This window comes from Magallana gigas, chromosome 7, assembly GCF_963853765.1.
Source record: "Magallana gigas chromosome 7, xbMagGiga1.1, whole genome shotgun sequence".
In the NCBI taxonomy this organism is placed as follows: domain Eukaryota; kingdom Metazoa; phylum Mollusca; class Bivalvia; order Ostreida; family Ostreidae; genus Magallana; species Magallana gigas.
The window spans coordinates 53,247,691-53,270,067 of record NC_088859.1 but is presented as its reverse complement, the minus strand read 5'-3'; the positions used below and the strand labels follow the sequence as shown (position 1 = coordinate 53,270,067).

At 36.4% G+C, this 22,377-nt stretch overlaps 4 protein-coding genes across 4 annotated transcripts; 2 read left to right on the top strand and 2 right to left on the bottom strand.

Moving 5' to 3' along the window:
- Positions 1–52: 52 nt before the first annotated feature.
- Positions 53–2,703, top strand: LOC105341241 (uncharacterized protein C8orf74 homolog). The gene is made up of 5 exons (XM_034459200.2): positions 53–187; positions 580–772; positions 897–1,297; positions 1,941–2,082; positions 2,383–2,703. Exons 1-5 carry the CDS (start codon positions 137–139, stop codon positions 2,508–2,510), a joined length of 915 nt encoding a protein of 304 aa, XP_034315091.2. The 5' UTR covers positions 53–136; the 3' UTR covers positions 2,511–2,703.
- A 2,091-nt stretch (positions 2,704–4,794) lies between these two features.
- On the bottom strand, positions 4,795–12,760 carry LOC105341239 (eukaryotic translation initiation factor 3 subunit I). The gene is made up of 8 exons (XM_011447654.4): positions 12,637–12,760; positions 10,795–10,975; positions 10,537–10,602; positions 7,313–7,453; positions 6,828–7,066; positions 5,825–5,914; positions 5,224–5,390; positions 4,795–4,975 (listed from the first exon to the last, which is right to left on the bottom strand). Exons 1-8 carry the CDS (start codon positions 12,637–12,639, stop codon positions 4,894–4,896), a joined length of 969 nt encoding a protein of 322 aa, XP_011445956.2. The 5' UTR covers positions 12,640–12,760; the 3' UTR covers positions 4,795–4,893.
- Positions 12,761–13,121: 361 nt separating this feature from the next.
- LOC105341238 (NADH dehydrogenase [ubiquinone] 1 beta subcomplex subunit 7) lies at positions 13,122–15,025 on the top strand. Its single transcript, XM_011447653.3, has 3 exons — positions 13,122–13,313; positions 13,435–13,603; positions 14,841–15,025. Exons 1-3 carry the CDS (start codon positions 13,190–13,192, stop codon positions 14,932–14,934), a joined length of 387 nt encoding a protein of 128 aa, XP_011445955.1. The 5' UTR covers positions 13,122–13,189; the 3' UTR covers positions 14,935–15,025.
- Positions 15,026–16,823: 1,798 nt separating this feature from the next.
- On the bottom strand, positions 16,824–22,162 carry LOC105341237 (very long chain fatty acid elongase 7). Its single transcript, XM_066066292.1, has 8 exons — positions 22,033–22,162; positions 20,689–20,740; positions 20,180–20,367; positions 19,820–19,894; positions 19,269–19,325; positions 19,060–19,165; positions 18,589–18,725; positions 16,824–18,077 (listed from the first exon to the last, which is right to left on the bottom strand). Exons 2-8 carry the CDS (start codon positions 20,732–20,734, stop codon positions 17,880–17,882), a joined length of 807 nt encoding a protein of 268 aa, XP_065922364.1. The 5' UTR covers positions 20,735–20,740; positions 22,033–22,162; the 3' UTR covers positions 16,824–17,879.
- Positions 22,163–22,377: the final 215 nt, after the last annotated feature.

Genomic DNA, 22,377 nt, shown 5'->3' with positions numbered 1-22,377 from the left:
ACTCTGTAACAAAATATTCACGTTTTCTGTTGATATTAAGTATCTCTTTCAAAAGACATACAAGTACAGCCCCAATAATGAAACGGAACAAACGAGAAGTTAGCGATATTTCATAAAGTGGCTTGGTAGCAACAACATGGCCGTCACTCTCTCAGATTTGGTTGTCAAAAGTATATCCAACTTACCAGTGAGTTTGATCAATTATCAATTAATTTTCTTATTCCAAAGTAATTCCAATCTTTAACGAGTATTTTGATAAAACTAGAGAACACAGAACACGAAGTAATGTGTGTTTCAGACACAATTACATGTATTTATTTCGAATTTTCTCTGTTTTATCACATTGTATAATTGTTACAGCTATATAATGCTCGCATTTTATTACTGGCTTTAAGACACTATGAATTAGATATGTTATGGTTCTCAAGAGCTGGCCTTCTCATGATGCTGAAATAACACCGGTGAATTTTTAATGTTCACGTTTATATAGTTTATATATATAGCCTTGTACGTACTGGTTTAAATATAAAACAGTAGTATACCACCACATCTAAACATTTCCTTACTTTGTATTTACAGAAGAATGAGGGTAAGGCGTTTTTGGCCAGTCAGTTGAAGCTGACATGCCTAGAAGACGATGATAATCTAAGGAATGCTATTTATGTAGACTTTCTGTACGACAACTTAATGTTTGCTGTAGAGAAAGGATTTACATGGAGACAAGTGTGTACAGTGGTGACTTTTTGTGATGGAATTCTTAAAGACTCAAAAGGTATAACAACAGTAGTAACTCCATACCTCCCAGCATCAAAACAAGTGTCATTTGTATCTGTGTGGTGGTAATCACTTTGTTAATTTCTTTTTCTGATTTCACGGTTCTTGACTTCTTGTTGCAGACAAAGACATCACAGATGCCCTGCAGTTTCTTAAACTTCAGTCTTTTGAGTTGGCAGATGTACTTGGTCAAAGAAATTTTCCTATTTACACAGACTTTGTATTCCAGACCTATCTCAGACACTTTAAACTGTTTAAGTATGTGTTTACACAAGAAAGAGACATTTTAAAGCCTACTGTGTCCCTACGAGTTGAGACTCCCGCTGACCCGGGCAGCATGAAACAGAGCAAGCCTGAGCTTGTGTGGGATTATGAGAAACAGTACGAGAACATACAGAGGGAGGAAGCTGAGCATGCCAACAAACGACTAGAGGAGAAAGCCAAAACTTTGGAAACTGCAGAGAAACAAGCGAAAGAACGACTGGAGAAAATAAGTCGGGTTCAGGAGCCCCTCTCTAAGGAGGTAAGTTTACAGTCATCAGACGTCGACAGTATTTACAAAAACTGAATAGGAATTAGAAGTAATAAAAGTACCAGTACTTGGAATAATCCATCAAAAATAAATCAGACAGCTCATGTAGAGGTAAAATAAGTAGGCAAAAATAACAGTGTTAACAGGTGTGTGAATATCTGTCAAATGTCAGGTGTTCATGCTCAGTGGTCAGAGTGCTGCATGGCCCTGTTTGCCAGGGGCCCTTGGTCCTACCCTTTTGACTTATTTACCACTTGATACAAAAGTACACCATTTCTCATAGTTTCTGTTATTAAAAGCTACATGTTTTTAAAGTCAACTGTGATATAAAGTACCTTCAGTATCCCAAACATTGATAACCAGAAAACCAAACAAGAAATGAGTTTGAGTCCCAAACGGTTTGTTAATGTATTCAAACTTCTAAATCTTGGATCTCTTGGATATCCCAGAGACTTTGTCCTGTCTACAGTTTAAAAATCGACCAAGTTTGGCTGTACATGTATCAATATCTTTCTATTCTAAACATGAAGTTTTGGTTTTATTTAAACTATAATAAAACAATTTGAAATTGTTTCATATATAAATGTTTTGTATCTATCTGTACATCAATCAATGAAGCTTGGTTTACCTTCAGAAAGTGGGCGAGTTAATCCAGGAGATCATTGGTTCCTACTCCTCCCTCGTCGTGGAGAAGGTCAAGTGTAACATCGCCGACGTACAGGAGGACCTCGAGTTCAAACTGGCCAGGACCAGTTTACCGCGGCCGCAGGCATTAGGTATCCGTCTGGTTCATCATCGTGTAAAAGTAAAGTCTCATTGCACATGGAAAAAGAGACATAACTCCTTTCTCATTACCACTCATATTACATACTAGGGCTTTCAGTGAGGCGAATTACTCATTCGAAGAGGCTTTTTAAAAATTACTTTATTTCCATTAGTTTTTGCCAATTATCGGTATATAATTTGAAGCTGCTTATTCTTATCATTGAAATGATAAAAATCTTCTCCTGTTTCCCCTTACTGAAAGCCCCGACTTCCAGTTTCTCCCAGTCTGATAATCTTGTGTTCTTTTGTAGGCCCTCCACCAAGATTTAACCTGAAGCCCAAAACGCCAGTACCAACACCCAAGAAAACACCCCCAAAGAGCCCCAAAAGTGAGCGCAAGAAGTCTGGCAATTCTCGATCCAAAAGTCGAAATAAGTAACCCATTTGGATAACATTATTTTGGAAGTACATTCTTTAACTATTGCTGTGATTATCTGGAATGTTAACGATGATACAGTCATTAAGAAACTTGTCTTAATATTGCATCCATCATCTTGTTGAAATATTGTAACTTCATAAACTTACATACTCATGTATATATAACAAAATAAATTATTTATAATGGCAGTGGTTTTCAGTAGTTTGTCAAGATTGCCACACTATAATAATACATCATTTGGCATGCCTATAGCTTTCACTATTGACTTCTACTTGGCTGGTAGCTGCAGGACTGTAGCTCCCGGTCTGAAAAAAAAATCGGATGGACGACCTGGGAGCTACAGTGCCTCCCATAGTAAAAATCTGCAATTTACGACGCACAAAAAATGCGCTAGGTTTGGACTTATTAATCTCATTTACGATCTCATTCTGTAAAAATATTTAATCCCAAAAAATTCCTCGGACATATTACTAAAGATATTGTCACTTTACTTGCCTCTGATATTCTTTTAAACAACATTCCCAGCCCTGTAAATTAAAGTGGTGCAAGTTTGTTTACATTTAAAAATGGCGACTCTCGATCTCGACGTAAATTAACAAACTTCATTTTCCGAGGTCGGTTATCATGTTTAAGAGAAAGTCTGAGGCAAGTAAAGTGACGATATCAGTAGTAATTTTGCTGAAAAATTTTATGGTTCTAATTATTTTTACAGAATTAATGTGAAAATAGGGTTAATAAGTCCAAAACTAGCGCATTTTTTTGTGCGCCGTAAATTGCAGTTTTTGGGAGTTGATTTTAATCAACTCTCCTATGCACTTACTCGGGCAAACTGAAAGTGAAACAGTGTTTTGACCTAAGCACAAATCGATAATGCTGACAACACTTAGTTCTTGAAAAAAATCGATAAATTCGATGCAATGTATTCTGAAGCATTGTTTTTCAAGAAAACTTATTTATTACTACCATGGAAATAGTAAGATTTGAAATGGTACAAACAGTTTAGATATTTTTCAAAGTCTTATGTATTCCTACGCTAGAGTTCAATGTAGTCTCGTTCAACCAGACGCTCCGCTGTCTCCGTTAATATCCGACAAAACTGAATCTCTCTTTCTTGTCGGAGATAAACGGAGACAGCCGAGCGTTCGGTTGAACAAGACTAGAGTTCAATCTTGCCTGGATCCATGCAATTTCTCAGAAATATTTCGATTACTGATACTACTTGCCATGCAAAATCATATATCGTTGATTTTAAATAAATGAAAATCGATAGAATCAACTCCCCTCAGTACTTCAGTACTTTGATTTACTATGGGAGGCACTGTAGCTCCCAGGTCGTCCATCCGAATTTTTTCAGACCGGGAGCTACAGTCCTGCAGCTACTCGGCTGGTACCTTGCAGTGAGAAGATAAGTCTTGGATGTTAAAATATACTGTCTGTTTGTACACCAGACAATGAGTTTCTTTGAACCACTAATGTAGATCACTAAGTAAGGATATAAAATAACCCAATAGAAGGCCATGTTTCTGAGGAATTTCAAAATAAATATTCATAATAAATTTTACTAATAAGTAATCTTGATTAATCAACTTCTTAAGGTCAGACGACACGTTCCTCAATTTTATATAACATTTTTAAGGAATTTGTTAATGGTTTACTACTACTCTGACAAGCTTTCTTGCAAAAAATTAGGATACCTTACCAGGCATTTCTAAAAAACACTAGAGAATGCAATTTCCTATAAAATCTTCTTAAAAATCCACTTGAATTGCTGATATAAAAATAAATAAATAATACAGCACAGCGAAATTCACTATATTGGGCCGGGCTTTGAACTCACAACCTCTAGAACCTACGCTCCTGGCAGAGAGCGGCCACGGCTCTAACCACTAAGCCATCTAGGAATACATCCATACACAAGTAAATTTTAATCATTTTAAAAATCATTTACATTATAAAAATAATAATTTTTATTGGAACTCTTTATTACGAGGAGATACAAAAAAGATGCTCGAGGAACGTGTCGTCTGACCTTAAGGTGATGAAAAAAATGAAAGTACTATTTAAAACGATTTGTCCTCTGTATTCACAAAAGGGTTCAAAATCGGAAAATATGCAAATGTTGAATGCTTTGCTACAAGGATAAGCAGTAATGTATTCCAGGTTTTGGCCAGCAATTTTGTTTTAATATCAATCTACGCAAGCGAATCAAATGGGTCTGTTTTGATCAGATTGGGAGTTCCATAATCCCTACAATAGCTCTGCAGAAATACAACAAAGCACAGAGTTTGAATTTCCAGGATTTATTTTCTAAGGTCCACATGAGTCACAGAGGGTCTTCACTGACAATGGCAGTCTATAAATAGTCACTTAGTTCAGATCTTGATCAAAACTCGAAGCGGAAATCAAAGTAACTGGGATCAAAATAGTGAACTCTGACATAGCCGTCCTCTCCTCCACTGCTGTAACTGTGGATGCAAAAAATAAATCTGTACAGTATTCATTAACAATGACGTCAATTAATAGCAATAAACGAAAATAAAGGATTCGTATCAATTCTATCATTTTACATAATGAGTTTTGACAAATAACCCCAAGTTAAACATCCTCAACTTATTTATGAACTGATAGGTACAAAGATGACATAGTCTGAACCTACTCATCATTATAGTTACTATATCTAACACTTCACATATTGCTGATAGAGACGCTTTACCTTTTGCCATCTGGATGAAATGCTGTACTGTTGATTGGACCAAAATGACCTTTGACCCTCCCAAATTCCTCCTCAAACACGAGATGGTAGAACCGGGCATCGAATTTGCCAACTTTGGTGGATGTGGTGGTGACATCCATGGCTTCCTGACCACCACCCAGCACAACCTGTTAAAAAAAAAAAAGGGTCAAGGTTACAGTCATGCTTCCATTGCTGTAACTGTACATTTATAATGAGATTCAATTAAACAACTCTTGAAACCAACCCTCTAAGTAAAATATAACAAGATTTTCATGGGGCAGTTTACTCTTTATAAACCATGATTAGTATAAATTAGGTAGCTATTGAGTTCATTCCTTATAATTTAATTTTCTGCAATTAACTGTAGAAAAAGATCTGTTATTTGATTTTTAAGAATACATTTAATTGTACAATATTCAAAAGTAACATCAGGCTTTAATACATTTTGACTTTAGTCTTATGTAACAAAGGCAACATTCTTTACATGATATATAGAGTAATTTTTCAGCCAATCAGAAAGCATGTTTCAACCAATATTAAATGAAATCAGAAATGAACAGAAGACCACCAAACTACTGACATGGTCATAGATAGGCGATAAGGAGGCCGAGTTGACGGGTCGTTCTGTCTTGTAGGTCTTCATGTGGCCCAGTGTCGCCGTCTCAAACAACTGAAATAAGAAATAAAATTACACAATTTTCACAATTAATAAATTAGTACAATGGTGAAAATTGATTTCAAAAAGTTTTGTGGGTCACAAAAAGCAGGTCTATCACTGAATCTATTCGGTATATAATGTGTAGCTGCTTTGTTCAAATTTTTGTTAAGTAAGTAACCTTCAACCATTCGTTATTGAGTCCTCAAACTGTAAATATTACTGCACATATCTTCCTTAGATACTTAAATTTCTGTAAGCATAACAATCCACATAAATAAATAAAGAACATGTGATCTGGCAGACTAAAACATTGTATGTTGAGAACATCAAAGGTTAGTCCAAAAGTACCTGGTAGTTTGTTGCTATCTTAGGACAGTTTTCAAGCATACTGTATACAGGGTTATTTTTGCCCCATATAATTATTGCCCCGTGTAATTTTCGCCCTCCTACCATTACAATGAGTTTCACCCTGTCTTGAATTTGCCAGACACAGTTGTGTTTAAAGAGAGATAATTTGACAGATTACAACTCGCTCAATCTTAAATTTGCCTGCTTACAACAAGGGTAAAAGGGGCGAAAATAAAAAGGCGGCAAATATTTCCTTGTTTACTGTAATTCACAAACTTCTCTGAAACTTTGTTTCTTCACACTATGTGACTTTAATTTTAATGAATGAATATTTCACATAATATAAGGGTTATTTCTGCAAGGACTGTAGCCGAATGAATCGGTATTTATAATACATGTTCCACTGAAAGTCAAGGGTAAAACGAAAGGAGTAGCATTTAATTACCACAGCATAGGATGGGATGAAGGAATGCAAGCAAAAAGAGTATTATAATGAGATGAAACCTTTACGGTTCAAGTCCAGTGCATGAATTTACACAGGCGTATAGTTAAAGTATAAAACCAGGTGTACATTTACCTTTGCTGTGGTATCCTTTGAGGCAGAAATGAGCATGGACATGTCCTTGGAGAGTTGGAGGTCATTGATTTGCTTACTGTGTTCTTTACAGCTGATGATTTTGTCCCCAGATTTAAGGTCATAATGACAAATCTCTCCGTTTTCGTGTCCAGTGATGATGTACTCTTCATAAGGCCCCCACACCGCTGATGTGATCTTACTGCTGCTGATGGGAATTACCATCGTGGGTTCACCATTCCCTGGAATAAACACACACAAATGCCTTATCTACAGTCCCTGTAACCTTCAAAGACATGCTTTTTATTATTAAATAGTTTGCTTTATCAGAATAAAAAAGAAATTCAACATTTCAAAAAAAAAAAAAATATTAGGCAATACTTGCCAGCAATAAATAAGAAGAATTTTATTGAAAAGGCAAGCTAACCTAAATGGGTTTTAATGACGTTTGGATGAAAATGCAAGTTTTGATTTGTTTCTGGACTTACTTATATCATTTAAGTCAAAGATGTGGATTTCGCATGGTCGTCCCATTGTTTTGTCAGTTGTGTACATGATGTAACGGCCACTGAAGGAGAAGCCGCATGTCCTGACAGCTGTCGCCGTGTCCAGTGAAGCCAAGGTTTTACCTGCACATATCAAGCACTGATTAATGGAGATATGAAAAATAAACAAAACAGACCCAATCTGACAGAGAGTTATTCCGACAAACAAACAAACTGCTTACTAAACATGCTAAAATCAACTGAAAAAAAAAGATCAATAAAATCAAAATGTTAAAAAGTAAAACAAATTCTTCTACCTTTTCAACTATAAATTTCTCTGAACATTTCTACTTGATCACCTTTTCTCCATAACAAATCAACTTTATTGTGTAAGGTAGCCATAGCACACTATTTTTGATAATGCTTCTCTCATTTAGTCATTCAATCTGTACTCTCTCTCAGTATTGCCCTTTTGAAAATTTCCTTAATCCTCTTTCTTGCCAGTAATTTTCTTGTCTTTCTATGATTTAGTGCTCACTGCCAGTGCTTTCTCACTGCCTTCACTGCCAGTGCCTCCTCACTGCTGACACTGACAATGCTTTCTCACTGCTGACACTGCTAGTACTTTCTCACTGCCTTCACTGCCAGTGCTTTCTCACTGCCTTCACTGCCAGTGCTTTCTCACTGTTGACACTGCTAGTGCTTTCTCACTGCCTTCACTGCCAGTGCTTTCTCACTGTTGACACTGCTAGTGCTTTCTCACTGCTGACACTGCTAGTGCTTTCTCACTGCTGACACTGCTAGTGCTTTCTCACTGCTGACACTGCCAGTGCTTTCTCACTGCTGACACTGCCAGTGCTTTCTCATTGCTGACACTGTCAGTGCTTTCTCACTGCTGACACTGCTAGTGCTTCCTCACTGCTGACCCTCCCAGTGCTTTCTCATTGCTGACACTGCCAGTGCTTTCTCATTGCTGACACTGCTAATGCTTTCTCACTGCTGACACTGCTAGTGCTTTCTCACTGCCTTCACTGCCAGTACTTTCTCACTGTTGACACTGCTAGTGCTTTCTCACTGCTGACACTGCTAGTGCTTTCTCACTGTTGTCACTGCTAGTGCTTTCTCACTGCTGACACTGCCAGTGCTTTCTCACTGCTGACACTGCTAGTGCTTCCTTACTGCTGACACTGCCAGTGCTTTCTCATTGCTGACACTGCCAGTGCTTTCTCACTGCTGACACTGCTAGTGCTTCCTCACTGCTGACCCTCCCAGTGCTTTCTCATTGCTGACACTGCCAGTGCTTTCTCATTGCTGACACTGCTAATGCTTTCTCACTGCTGACACTGCTAGTGCTTTCTCACTGCTAACACTGCCAGTGCTTTCTCACTGCTAACACTGCCAGTGCTTTCTCACTGCCTTCAGTGCCAGTACTTTCTCACTGTTGACACTGTCAGTGCTTTCTCCTTGCTGACACTGCCAGTACTTTCTTACTGCTTTCACTGGTCAGTGCTTTCTCACTGCTGACACTGCCAGTGCTTTCTCACTGCCTTTACTGTCAGTGCTTTCTCACTGTTGACACTGCCAATGCTTTCTCACTGCTGACACTGCTAGTGCTTCCTCACTGCTGACACTTCCAGTGCTTTCTCATTGCTGACACTGCCAGTGCTTTCTCATTGCTGACACTGCTAATGCTTTCTCACTGCTGACACTGCTAGTGCTTTCTCACTGCTAACACTGCCAGTGCTTTCTCACTGCTAACACTGCCAGTGCTTTCTCACTGCCTTCAGTGCCAGTACTTTCTCACTGTTGACACTGTCAGTGCTTTCTCCTTGCTGACACTGCCAGTACTTTCTTACTGCTTTCACTGCTAGTGCTTTCTCACTGCTGACACTGCCAGTGCTTTCTCACTGCCTTTACTGTCAGTGCTTTCTAACTGTTGACACTGCCAATGCTTTCTCACTGTTGTCACTGCTAGTGCTTTCTCATTGCTGACACTGTCAGTGCTTTCTCATTGCTGACACTGCCAGTGCTTTCTCACTGCTGACACTGCTAGTGCTTTCTCACTGCTAACACTGCCAGTGCTTTCTCACTGCTAACACTGCCAGTGCTTTCTCACTGCCTTCAGTGCCAGTACTTTCTCACTGTTGACACTGTCAGTGCTTTCTCCTTGCTGACACTGCCAGTACTTTCTTACTGCTTTCACTGCTAGTGCTTTCTCACTGCTGACACTGCCAGTGCTTTCTCACTGCCTTTACTGTCAGTGCTTTCTAACTGTTGACACTGCCAATGCTTTCTCACTGTTGTCACTGCTAGTGCTTTCTCACTGCTGACACTGCCAGTGCTTTCTCATTGCTGACACTGCCAGTGCTTTCTCATTGCTGACACTGCTAATGCTTTCTCACTGCTGACACTGCTAGTGCTTTCTCACTGCTAACACTGCCAGTGCTTTCTCACTGCTAACACTGCCAGTGCTTTCTCACTGCCTTCAGTGCCAGTACTTTCTCACTGTTGACACTGTCAGTGCTTTCTCCTTGCTGACACTGCCAGTACTTTCTTACTGCTTTCACTGCTAGTGCTTTCTCACTGCTGACACTGCCAGTGCTTTCTCACTGCCTTTACTGTCAGTGCTTTCTAACTGTTGACACTGCCAATGCTTTCTCACTGTTGTCACTGCTAGTGCTTTCTCACTGCTGACACTGCTAGTGCTTTCTCACTGCTAACACTGCCAGTGCTTTCTCACTGCTAACACTGCCAGTGCTTTCTCACTGCCTTCAGTGCCAGTACTTTCTCACTGTTGACACTGTCAGTGCTTTCTCCTTGCTGACACTGCCAGTACTTTCTTACTGCTTTCACTGCTAGTGATTTCTCACTGCTGACACTGCCAGTGCTTTCTCACTGCCTTTACTGTCAGTGCTTTCTCACTGTTGACACTGCCAATGCTTTCTCACTGTTGTCACTGCTAGTGCTTTCTCATTGCTGACACTGTCAGTGCTTTCTCACTGCTGACACTGCTAATGCTTTCTCACTGTTGTCACTGCTAGTGCTTTCTCATTGCTGACACTGTCAGTGCTTTCTCACTGCTGACACTGCCAATGCTTTCTCACTGTTGACACGGTCAGTACTTGATTATTACCAACACTGCCAGATCTTCCTCACTACCGAAAATGTCAATGCTTACTTGCCCCTGACACAATCAGTGCTTGCTGACTACTGACACTCTCAGTTACCTGTTTCACAATCCCACAGTTTACAGGTGTTGTCTGCACTTGCTGTCAGCACTTTTGTTGACTCCCCTGGAAGCAGTTCAGGAAAACCAGAATTTGTGTTCATCATGTTAACAAAATATTGTTAAAATCTTTGAATCTAATAATCTAGGACTTCCATATTTCCATATTCAATTTGAACTCCTTCATATTTTAAAATTTTTTTTTTTATATAAAAACTGCTTTATAGGATCATAATGATTTTATAGTAACAAAGGATACAGTTGACATCAATGTTCCACACAGCGCCATTATGGCCTCTGAAAGAACCCAGTCTTTCTCCATTCAGAGAGTACCAGACATTGGGCTGCGAGTCTTTAGCACAGGAAAATATCAGATCTCCTTCCCTATTATACTTGATTTGAGTGATGGACCGCTCGTGTCCATGCAAGAGAATTGGTTTCTGAAATGTATGAATAAAATAAAAAATTTCAATTAAAATTAAGATTCACATTGACTTTAAGTAAAGCCTTTTTTATCTTCACTTGTTTGGTTGCATCGAAGAAATGTCTGATATCAAATTAAATAGATGGTAACAGGTGGGTTCACCCCAAACACGAGTTTGCACCAAGAGGTTTCGTACCAATTGGTTTCTCCTTGTTTCAAACTTTCAATACAGGTGGCATAATGGCTGAAGCTCTAACACTTGTATCCATCACACTAAACATACCTCAAATGTTTGATAACATTGTGTTTTATGAAACAACTATTAAATGTTATAAACATTTGTTCTGTTTGAAGGGAAGGCATTTTTAACCAATTTTCTGAGTTTACACTTAATTATGTATAAAACAATGTAAAACTGTAAATGATTTACTAGTTATAGAGAATTGTTAATTTAAAGTTAATTTTTCACATTACTAAATGATTTCTTAATTATTTCCAGAGCTGTAAAATTTTACGCTGCATTTCAGTTAACTTACGGATAAAATTATTATGAAATTAAAATAAGAAATACAGAGAGTTCTGCACCAAGTTAGAACTGTATGTTAAATTTTAATGATGCCTTATTTCATATTTGTATCAGTCATTAATAAAATGACACTTTTAAAAATACTTACAGTTTTAATTACCCCAATGAATACAACTTGCCATAACAAAATATTTAAGTAAAATGATACTGTAGTAGGAAAGGAGGAATGAGTATATAAATACAACGAAAACATATGGCTGGACCGAGAATCGAACCCGGAACCCCTGCAACTCTAATCAGGAGCTCTACCACTGAGCTACCCAGGCCGATATCCACGGTCCATATAGCCCCAACTACTACATTTTCCTCCCTCCTTAAATAGTCTTTGACCCCGAAGACCCAACACAAGTTCACCTTGTCAGGACATATATATATATATATATGCCTGAACAAGGAAGGCCACGGCACCATCTGTAGTAGGAAAGGAGGAATGAGTATATAAATACAACGAATGGCTGGACCGGGAATCGAACCCGAGACACCTGCAACTCTAGTCAGGAGCTCTACCACTGAGCTACCCAGGCCGATATCCATGGTCCATATAGCCCCAACTACTACAATACTTTCGGAAAAACTTTCCAAAGGATCGGTCTCTCCCTCTTATCATTGAGTTTAATTAAACTGCTCATCGTTATTGATCAGATGAGCACCCGACAATCAGTGTCTGAGTACTTGGGGCAAATCTAATCAGAGTGAATAAGAGATCAGAGTCAAATGACCCGTTTCGCCAAAACCTCCAGCTTGACGAGATTGTTTAAGCGAGCAATTACCCAGATAATGTGCCTCTAATTCTAAATGGGTTAACGTGATAAAATTTTACTTTTGAATTTTATGTCAAGACTACTTACAGTTTGATAAAACTGAGACATGGAAACCATTGTATATTTAAATGTATCACTGTCTAGAACAAGGAAAACATCCCCCCCCCCCCCCAATAAAATTATCTATGAATCATAGATAATCAACATAAGCCTCATGGCCTCATGTATAACGTTATATCTATTGCAACTATTGAGATGAAGACTATCCATATAAGCTAATAATGAAGTACAATTGAATAAAAATGGCGTTTTTCTATCAATTATGCTCACCATACTGTTAGTGTGTGTCGACCATGAGACCGGAAGTAAGAAAAGGCCAATGTAATTTGTTAACTTGTTCCAAAATATAAGGGGTGTCTTCCGTCTCGTTCCCTAGAAGTTTCACCCCAATTACTATAAAAAAGGAGTAATCTTTGTTTTATATAAGCAAAATTTTAAAGGTTTTACAAGTTGTTTTGTGTGCAAACTACGTATTCAAGTACAGAACTAATGCGTCTTTTCATCACTCAGACCTGCAAAGCTGCAGGTTTTTTTTTAAAAGATCTAAAGATATTTTAAAAATATGAAAGGGGCTCATTGGTATGTTAGTCGGCATAGCCTTGTGTGTCATTGAACTGACGATATCCAAATATATGCGATCAATATTTAAGTCGTATAAACCATAAACATGTGGGCCTAAAAGTATACATTTCTAAAATTTACTTGTTTGCCAAAAACTGACTGGGCAGTGAGAATCCCGATAACAGTGTTCAAACACTTTATTCGCGAATAGACAAAGAACCGTCTCTGTGCTCTCGGTCAACGAAAGGAGAGAGCCCTGAATATGGGACAGGCTAATTGTGCACCCGTTAGGGACTTATGGTATGGTCCTGAGTTACGACCAGACTGGAAAAAAGAGCCCACGTTTGATCCCTTCGTTGGCTTTCCCAATGGAAGGAAAATTAGAGGTATGTATGCTTGAATGTATAGAGGAAATTCGAAACAACACTTTTCTAAATTAATGTTTACTAAGCTAAACAATTTATGTACATGATTGCATGATTAATACTCGTTTTTTTTCCCTTCAAGATCCAAAAGTAACACTCGAAGAGATGGATGCTCACCTTCTCCCATTGAGAAGAAGGGATTATTGTGCATACATGTACATAAAATTTTTGGACTGCAAGAAAGATAATAAATGGCCATATCTGCCTTGTGATCTTGTATTTCAGGATTTTCAGGCGTGTGAACATGAAGAGTAAGTTTAAAAGTCATATTTTCAGCAGAGAAATTATGAAAATATAATAAAAACATTTTTTCTTTCAACACTTTTTGTGGCTTATTGGTGCTAATATTAATTAACCTTTTTATCCATTTGTTAGGTTATATCATTATTTGAGTCAACAACATCTTGTTTTTTGTGCTTTTAACTCGCCCAGAATTTGCCAAGTTTTACAATTAACTACACCAGTTATCAGCTTTGTGATGATAACAAATTAAAATCAATGTACATCAGTCATGTTGAATTAATACTCTGCAAACGTTACTTGAATTATGCCCCTCGTGGGGTCAGACTAAAGGTTGAAGGGGGTATGATGCATACGCGAAAGTTGAAAACTCATAAAATTATCCCTTTGTTATCATACACTTATAAACCAAATAGAAGAGTAAGTTGACTATTCAATACGTAATTGTGCAATCATGCGTTCAACTATTTTATGAACCTCTCAGAATTTAGTGAATTCCTTTTGTTTATGTGTTGCTATTATATGTCCAATCAAAGAAGGTATATAATGACATATCACAAAGAGAGATTAAATTAACTTATTTTTCACTTCCCCCACTGCTAAAAGTGCCAAAATGTAAATTTATTTAGCAGGTAAACAATGAATGTTTAGGCTCATGTTTAAAACTATTCAAGAATGTTTTAAAGGAAACTTACTTTCCTTTATTTGTGACAGACAACTGATGTAAAAAAAATGTCAGTCCCATATGCATGTATGCTTTAAACTTGAACTCTCAGTTTAGCTGATAATTGCTTTTAACCTATAACTGGTACAGTACCAGTATATCCGGTTATTTTCATGTGTCACAAAATTTGCAAAAATGGAGAAAATGTGTAATTTTTTATTTGCCTCAGATATTTTTTGCAATTTAAAAGTTTCTTATAGTTAACAATACCTTATATAATTTCTCCGTATTGAATGTTTTGCAATGTAAAAGTGGTAGCAAAAAAGCGAAAATTAGATTATCCTAAAAATCTTTGGAAATATACTCAGAACACCTCAAAAAATTCTTTAGTGTTGTCACACGGAGTACTTTCATGTCATTTGACATGTAAAATCCCAGTAGATTTTTAATTTTAGCCATTATTGAAACCTGACAAGCTAGAGTTGGCATTTCAAAAGATGAATCTTTGGATTTTTTTATACTATATCATAATGAATTGTCTTTTCTTTTCACTCTTAAAAATGACATTCAATGATTATTTTCAGTTTTGTGCTAAGAATGAAAGAATATGAAAGAGAAAGAAGACTGATGGTTCGGGAGGCGAGAATTAAAAGTAAAATGGCCCGAGGTGAAATGTGAGGAAATGTTACAAGTGACAAGGACATGGACAGATTGACTCTTGTAGATTTGTTGATAATGAATTTAATTAAAATATGCTTACACATGCTTACACATGTTGAGTTTCTTTCTTAACCTGTCTTAGGTGGGATATTCCCATTGCACATACCTTATTTTTTTTCGATATTCTGATAGATGTATATAGCACAAAGTTGACCTGTACACATTTTAATGCCCATGTTACTGTAAAGGCTATTACATTTTTTAAATTAATAGCTGTGTAATTTTATGTTGCGTTTTTATGGAAAAGAGTTTCAGCTAAATCACATCACCAAAATACATGTTTGTAAAAAAAAATTTAGGTAAATTTAGAAAGCAAATCTATGCTAACCTACTGAAAAATCAAATTTTGCTTCATATTGCACAAGCTTAATAAAATCTGTTTACAGTACACATGCAATAGCATATTATGGAAGACTTACCTCATTCTGGTAATTCATGCTTTACCCTTGGACTTGACATCCTGTTAAAATTTGCCCATATCTAAATTGTTACTAGTTCTAAACTTGCTAAATACATGTAACTTGCTTGGATGATGTATCGGGGGATACTGAAAGACAAGACCAACTTGGATGCAAAATCTGAGCCTTAAGGTTCCTCACTACATCCATGCAGACTTATTTCTGTAAGATTACATCACAAGATGACGATATAAAGTTTTGTTGTATAAAACTGTATCAATTGAGTTGGTTGTATATCCTCATAGCAAAGTGGTTAAAGTAACGGGCTTGTGAACCACAGATCACCAGTTGGAATCCGACTAGGGATTAATTTTGTTTAATTATGTTTACTGAATTCTATTTTATTAAATATCATTTTTTTATCCAAAATTGCACGTTTCATCTCCTTGACCTACATACTTCTTATTCATTATTATATAGTAATGAGTATATGTTGTGGGAAATAATAAAGAACAAATGCCTTTTGATGATTGTATCTAAGTCATTATTTCCTTTCTAAAACAAACAAATTGGAAAGATGGTATAACATGTGATATTATTTATTGTTATACTTTAATGTTAAATACTGAAATCTGATTGGTTAAGACGCAGTTCATAATCCTTTCTATTACCCTCAGCGTTAGCAACGCACTTAGCAATGGGTAACATTACAAATTGTTACATGCGCGAAAATTATGCGCGTACGGTTCACGTTATTCCTATATAAAAGCAGTAAAATTTTCTTAAAAATTAAGACATTCAGTATAATAAAATAAATAGTGCCCGTTTGGGAGGATAACAGTTGAAATTGACACCCCTCGAAAACCATTGTCAACCGACGTGAAGCGGAGGTTGACAATGGTTTTCGAGGGGTGTCAATTTCAACTGTTACGCTCCCAAACAGGCACTATTTATATAAAGTGTTGCTTAAATGTGGAATGGAAAACGGAATATGTGAACAACGTACATGTATATGCAATGACTAAATCTAGAAATGTTTATAGGAATTCCATTTAACTGTTCCTGAAAATAAATGGTATTTTACTGGGAAACAGTAACATTGAAGTTTAAGTGAATTGGAAAACTGGTGTTTCACTGAAAGTTGTAGGCCATTAAAAATGCAGCATTCTGAAAACTGCTTTTTAACTGGTAGGTATAAAACTGGTCTGTTGAAGACACAAGAAAAATAAATGCACTATCAATGGTATTTCAATGATAACTGGAAAATCAATGAAAGTTCAATGGAATTTCAATGGAAAAAGCCAGTTCTTTTCTCCAAGGGTGTGTACCTGTATATATATATGAAAGCTCATCTTATAACTGTCTGAGTATGTGTACCTGTATATCAAGCCTATAACATGATGGCTGTCGAACAAATGATAATTTATACAACAAGAACAACACAAAAAATTCTTTGCAACAAATCTATTTACGGGTATAGCAATATAGCAAAATAAAAATTACAAAACCTAGTATATAAGAATATCAAAATTTATTAGAAGAGTGTATGTACTATAGACATCTCACTATAATTTCTTACATGGTGTTACAAATGTCAAATTAAGCAAGTGCTGAATTTGGTTAAAGAATGGCACATTTCAGAAAGACAGCCATGATTATCAATCAGTGTAAATATAACAGATGTTCAATATGTACAGAACAATATGTACCCTGAATAGACCTTTTTGCCAAGGTCTTACAACACATACTAGATGAATATCTGTGCTAAGGTTTCATTGTAAATCAATAATGTCTCAAAAAATACAGGTTGAAGTAAAAGCATCAACTAACAAAACTGTACGTATTATGCAATATCTTTGTTCAAAGTTAAAGAATGCTGTTTTCATTACTTTGTCATAAAATTTTCCCACAACTTAAGGCGTGGGTTTTCACTTACAACTTTAGTGAGAAGACAGGTCAAAGTGAACTCAACTTGTCCATATTCATGAAGTGTATCAATAGTAAATGTACACACACACACAAGAGGAAAATAAAATAACTAGTCTTTCAGATTACATAGCATTGTATCTTTCTCTCTTTAATATATTTGCAAATTCCATTTAACCTATTTGAAATGTGACGATTTATCCCTAAACATGCTGGAATTAGGGTACCCGGTAAACAAAATATAATTCACACCAAGTTGCATGAATTTTCACAATACCATACACAATACAGCCTACTTCTCCACCAGTATGTAGTAATTGACCAAACAGGAAAATGTATAGATGTGCAATGGTATTATAAACATGTACAAAACATGCACTTATATGCAACATAAATACCATCAAAAAACATGCATTTAAGATAATCGATACATGGATTTAGATATGGAGGTTCATAGTTTTTGGTACAATAATATAAAATGATGAAAAACAAATTTTAAAAAGCCATAACAAACATGGTATAAATAAGAAATACTTTTTGTTCTATACATATGTAAATGATTCCTAATTCAGTTTTGTGTTAATTAGCTTTGGCTTTGACTCCATTGGTAACAGCTCCGTTAGTATTTGGTTTTTTGTATGCATTACGATAAAAATCAGCAAACATAACCAGAAATATGACAGCATAAGCCAGAATCCAATACACAAAGAGCGTGGGATAGTCACAGTCCATGAACAACAGTTGTATAGAGTGAACGGTCACCAGCAGAAACTGGGTCTGAAATACAAACAACTAATGACTCAAACACAAGAGCAAGGTACTGTTGCATGGATAACTATAACAGGGCAATTGTTGCAGTAAAATAATCCAGAGCCAGACCTGCATATGCTAACCCAAGTTTTCTTTGTGTCTCATGTTAACTAAAGGAAGATACATGAATACTCTCTTTCTGATTAACAGAATAAATGATATATGAGCTTTACCTTTTTACCATCTTACCCTTAAAACATTTGCTTTCCCAAGGTTTAAAAGATACAACAAATTTTCATGAACGCCAGAAAACATCAAGAACTGAGAGGTCTGCAGTCAGTAAGCATAGGTGAAACTGACTGAGGTTTCAACGTTATCTGATGAATTTTTATGGGAATTTCATGGGCATTGTACAAAATACATTGTTGGAAACCCACTGTCAGTCTCGCTTCTTTTACCTAGGTAAAAGAAGCAAGACCGACTGTGAGTTTCCGACAACGTACAAAATAATATGAGAAATAAATTCCTCTACACTTACAATCTGCATAGAAGTCATGTACTTCTTCCACCACAGATATTTTTGGTATTTTGGTCCTAAAGCTGCCATTCCATAGTATGTGTACATCACTAAGTGTATGAAGGAGTTCAGCATGGAGTGAAACGTTCCAAACCCACCTACAACATGAAGGCACTAGATGAACAATTGACGCCTTGTACATGTAAACTGAGAGATAGGGAACAAAATTAGGTAGGTAGTTTTAAAATGTCCTCAGGTGTTTGCAATTCTGGAGGGGTACAAAGTGCCTAGTAATCTACTATATCCTAGAATCCTAGATCTGTCAGTAAGATTCACTCCCTGTTACACTCATGTGGAACAAGGGAGCAGTGAATGGTCTTGGCTTGTTATTATGAATGATATGACTAAATCCATTCTAATTTGGATTCCTGTGAACTCAATTTCAATTTTAGGTTATCAAAACACAAGTCTACTGACAACAAACAGTCTTACCTCCGACAAATTTGACCCCAAACCACCACGAGAAGGGCATTATACCATGGTGAAACACGTGTAAAAAAGAGGCCTGATTAAACTTCTTCCTCATCACAAAGAAAACCTGGAAATAATCAAAACATGCTAGAACATGGCAATTACATTGTATTGAGAAAACGGTTATGCATTTACAAACTGTATGCAGCTGTGCATTACATTGTACTCACTGTATCTAAAAGTTCTATGAATTTGGAAAAGTAAAACATCCAGCAGACTTTAAGCATCTGAAAAATTGAATCAATTAAAATACTAGAAATACACACCAAGATTCTATGCATTCAGAAATATTAAATGCAAACGTATTTCAAACAAACTATTATCTAAGGAAAGGAAAATATCAGAAGCAAGACACATTTTCAATGAAAAGGCATCTTCAATTCAAATAAATGAATATGCATTTTTAGTCAATCAATTGGCATGGGAAAAAGTTTCTTTTAATTCAATAAAATCATTTGATTTGCTTTTTCAAGTCATTTGGATCTACAACACTAAACAATGACCACTAGGGTCAAGTATTCAATGGGATTTGATTAAAGGTTCTGTCTAATATTTCAATGCTTTAGCCCTGATGAGAGTGAATAGATTTTATATCTTCAATTAAGGTTTTGTCTAATATTTCAATGTTTTAGCTCTGATGAGAGTAAATAAATTTTATATCTTCATTTAAGGTTTCGTCTAATACTTCAAAGTTAAAGCTCTGATAATAAGAAGCACTGACCCGTGTTCCACCCTCCGAGTAATCCACGGGTTGACATCGGAGAGAATATCCAGTCAACCAGCCTGCCAGCAGGAACTGAAACAACAAAGCATGAGCTGCTCTAAATATGATACTTTTATATAGAGTTAATTGAAGAGAAAGACTGGAGAGAGACTGACTGAGAAGGAATCCATAGAGTCTATTTGTAAACTTGTGAGTACCGGTACATTAACATGATATTCGCACGTTAGGAGTTACCCATAATAATTCAGAATTAGGAGACTGGCATGTACTTACCTCTACAAAGCAATAAGTAGACAGAAGCCGGCATGTACTTACCTCTACAAAGCAATAAGTAGACAGAAGCCGGCATGTACTTACCTCTACAAAGCAATAAGTAGACAGAAGAACCATACAGAAGTTGTACACTATCAGAACTTTCTTCAACTCAAACGGCTCTCTGTTGGCCATGATGGTGGGACCCATCTTGACAAATACAAAGTAGGCCACACAGATGACAAGGCTGGGCCACGGTGATGACATCATAAACCATCCCTCCACGCGTGGATCTACCAAAGTACGATCAAGTTATACTGCAAACTTATAGAGCTCTACCCAGGACATTATAGAACACTTAGGTAAATGCATTCAAAGTAACCAACACATTGTTTTACAGATACGTATCGAGTTAACTTTTAGACTCAAATTCAAAACTTACCATAATGAAAAAAGTCAAGAGTCAACAATCAATAGCAAACAGCAAAGTAAAATTTAATTTATGTTACAGCTAATATTACAGAAAAGAAGAATTCTACAACAATTAATTCTACAACAGATGAATTCTCTGAAATTCAATATTATATAAGAATTTTCTGATTGTCAATACTTGCCTGCTTTTTCCATCAGGTCATTGTACATCTTCACCAAGCCTGCCATGGTTACCTGTAGTGTAAACATTTATCTTAGGAATATTAAACTAAACTTTATTTATTTTACAACGATTGATAAGCAAGTTCTACAACTTATATTAATATCTCTCGTTGGCACGGATGTTAGCGCGAGGGGGTCATTGGTGTGGGAAGAAGCCGGAGTACCCGGAGAGAACCCACGTGTCCAAGCGGGCGACCGCCATACCCTATCACATATATAGGAATATTCTTTACTGCAATTTCATGCAACATCTCTGATACATACTAACAATAACCATTCTTCCTTGTTACATTTGTATTTCCTTTAAGTAGCTGTTTGGTAATAAATTAACAGTTGTACATAGTCCAAAACTTTTAAAACTTTGATCAGAATTATGCTGAAGGAAACCCATCTTCAAGAATGACATATTCATGGATTGATCAAAGTTGAAGATTATTATTGGTTACGTTTGTTCATACAGTGTACACTTTCAGAAAAATGCAAACTAAAGGCTGAATACTATTTGTAAAAGGCACTGTCATCCATATTTCTCTTTCACTGCCACTATCCCTACAAGGTCAATTGTACTTCTTTTACAGGTATGTGTATATTAAATGTCTCTGAATACAGCTACTTTAGATAGGTAAATGAAGTTAGTGAGGTATTTCAAGTTATGTAGCTAAATATAAGTGTATCAGACCTGTTTATAACATTATATTACTTGTGTAAACAAAGCTCGTGCCCAGTTTTTGTTTACAAAAGTTAAATATACCAGAAAAAAAATATTTTTCAAGCTGATTTTTCTATTCAAAAGCTTTTGTAGCTTGCTTATTACTCAACTAATGACACTCAAACTTTGTTGCATTATAAAAATGCCATACTGAAGCATTGTAAATATTAAAATCGGAAAAATAATTGTTGACCAAAATTGTGACCATGCCCCTTTAAAAGAGAATCTGATGAGAAAGTGAAATGAAAGCTATATACAGATATATAAAATAGCACGTCAAGTGTATTTGTAAAAGTTTACTTGTCCTTGTGCATGATACTAAACTGAACCTTAATCATGTTAATGTCAGAGCCCTTCTGGACACGCACGACTAATTTAATGTATAAGATTGTTTGGATTTGGGTTATGAGTTGGAATGGACATGTCAAAACTCGGGACGTAGGGTCACCGACTAATATGTGTCAGTGTTACGATTCGTCACCCCCGGTTACTATGCACAACAAAACTTCACAGACAAGTAACTATTAAAATGATCGATTCTAATTGACTAACTGTACTAACTGAGCGATGTTTGGAGTGATTAGTACTTAGTTACCTCACTTGATCAGACCACGCACGCCGTCCAAAGTACCTCGCCCGGCTTTGTTCTGGTTCTCAGCCCTAAAAAAAGCAACAACGAACCAGCAAATATAGGTGAATGCCGAGCCCGATATAATTAGCGCGACAGACACACAGTCTCTGTTTTTATTATAAAATTTACTTACGTAGCAAAATATACATTTTTATGATATCTGTCTGATAATTTGAATTACTTCATCATTAACATTGTCTTGCTAACTGTAATCATAACTATAAGTTAATCATAACTACGAATATGCCGTTACTATTTAGGTGCTGTCAAATTTAACAGTGTACTGTGGGGGTTAACGTCCAAGGGCCG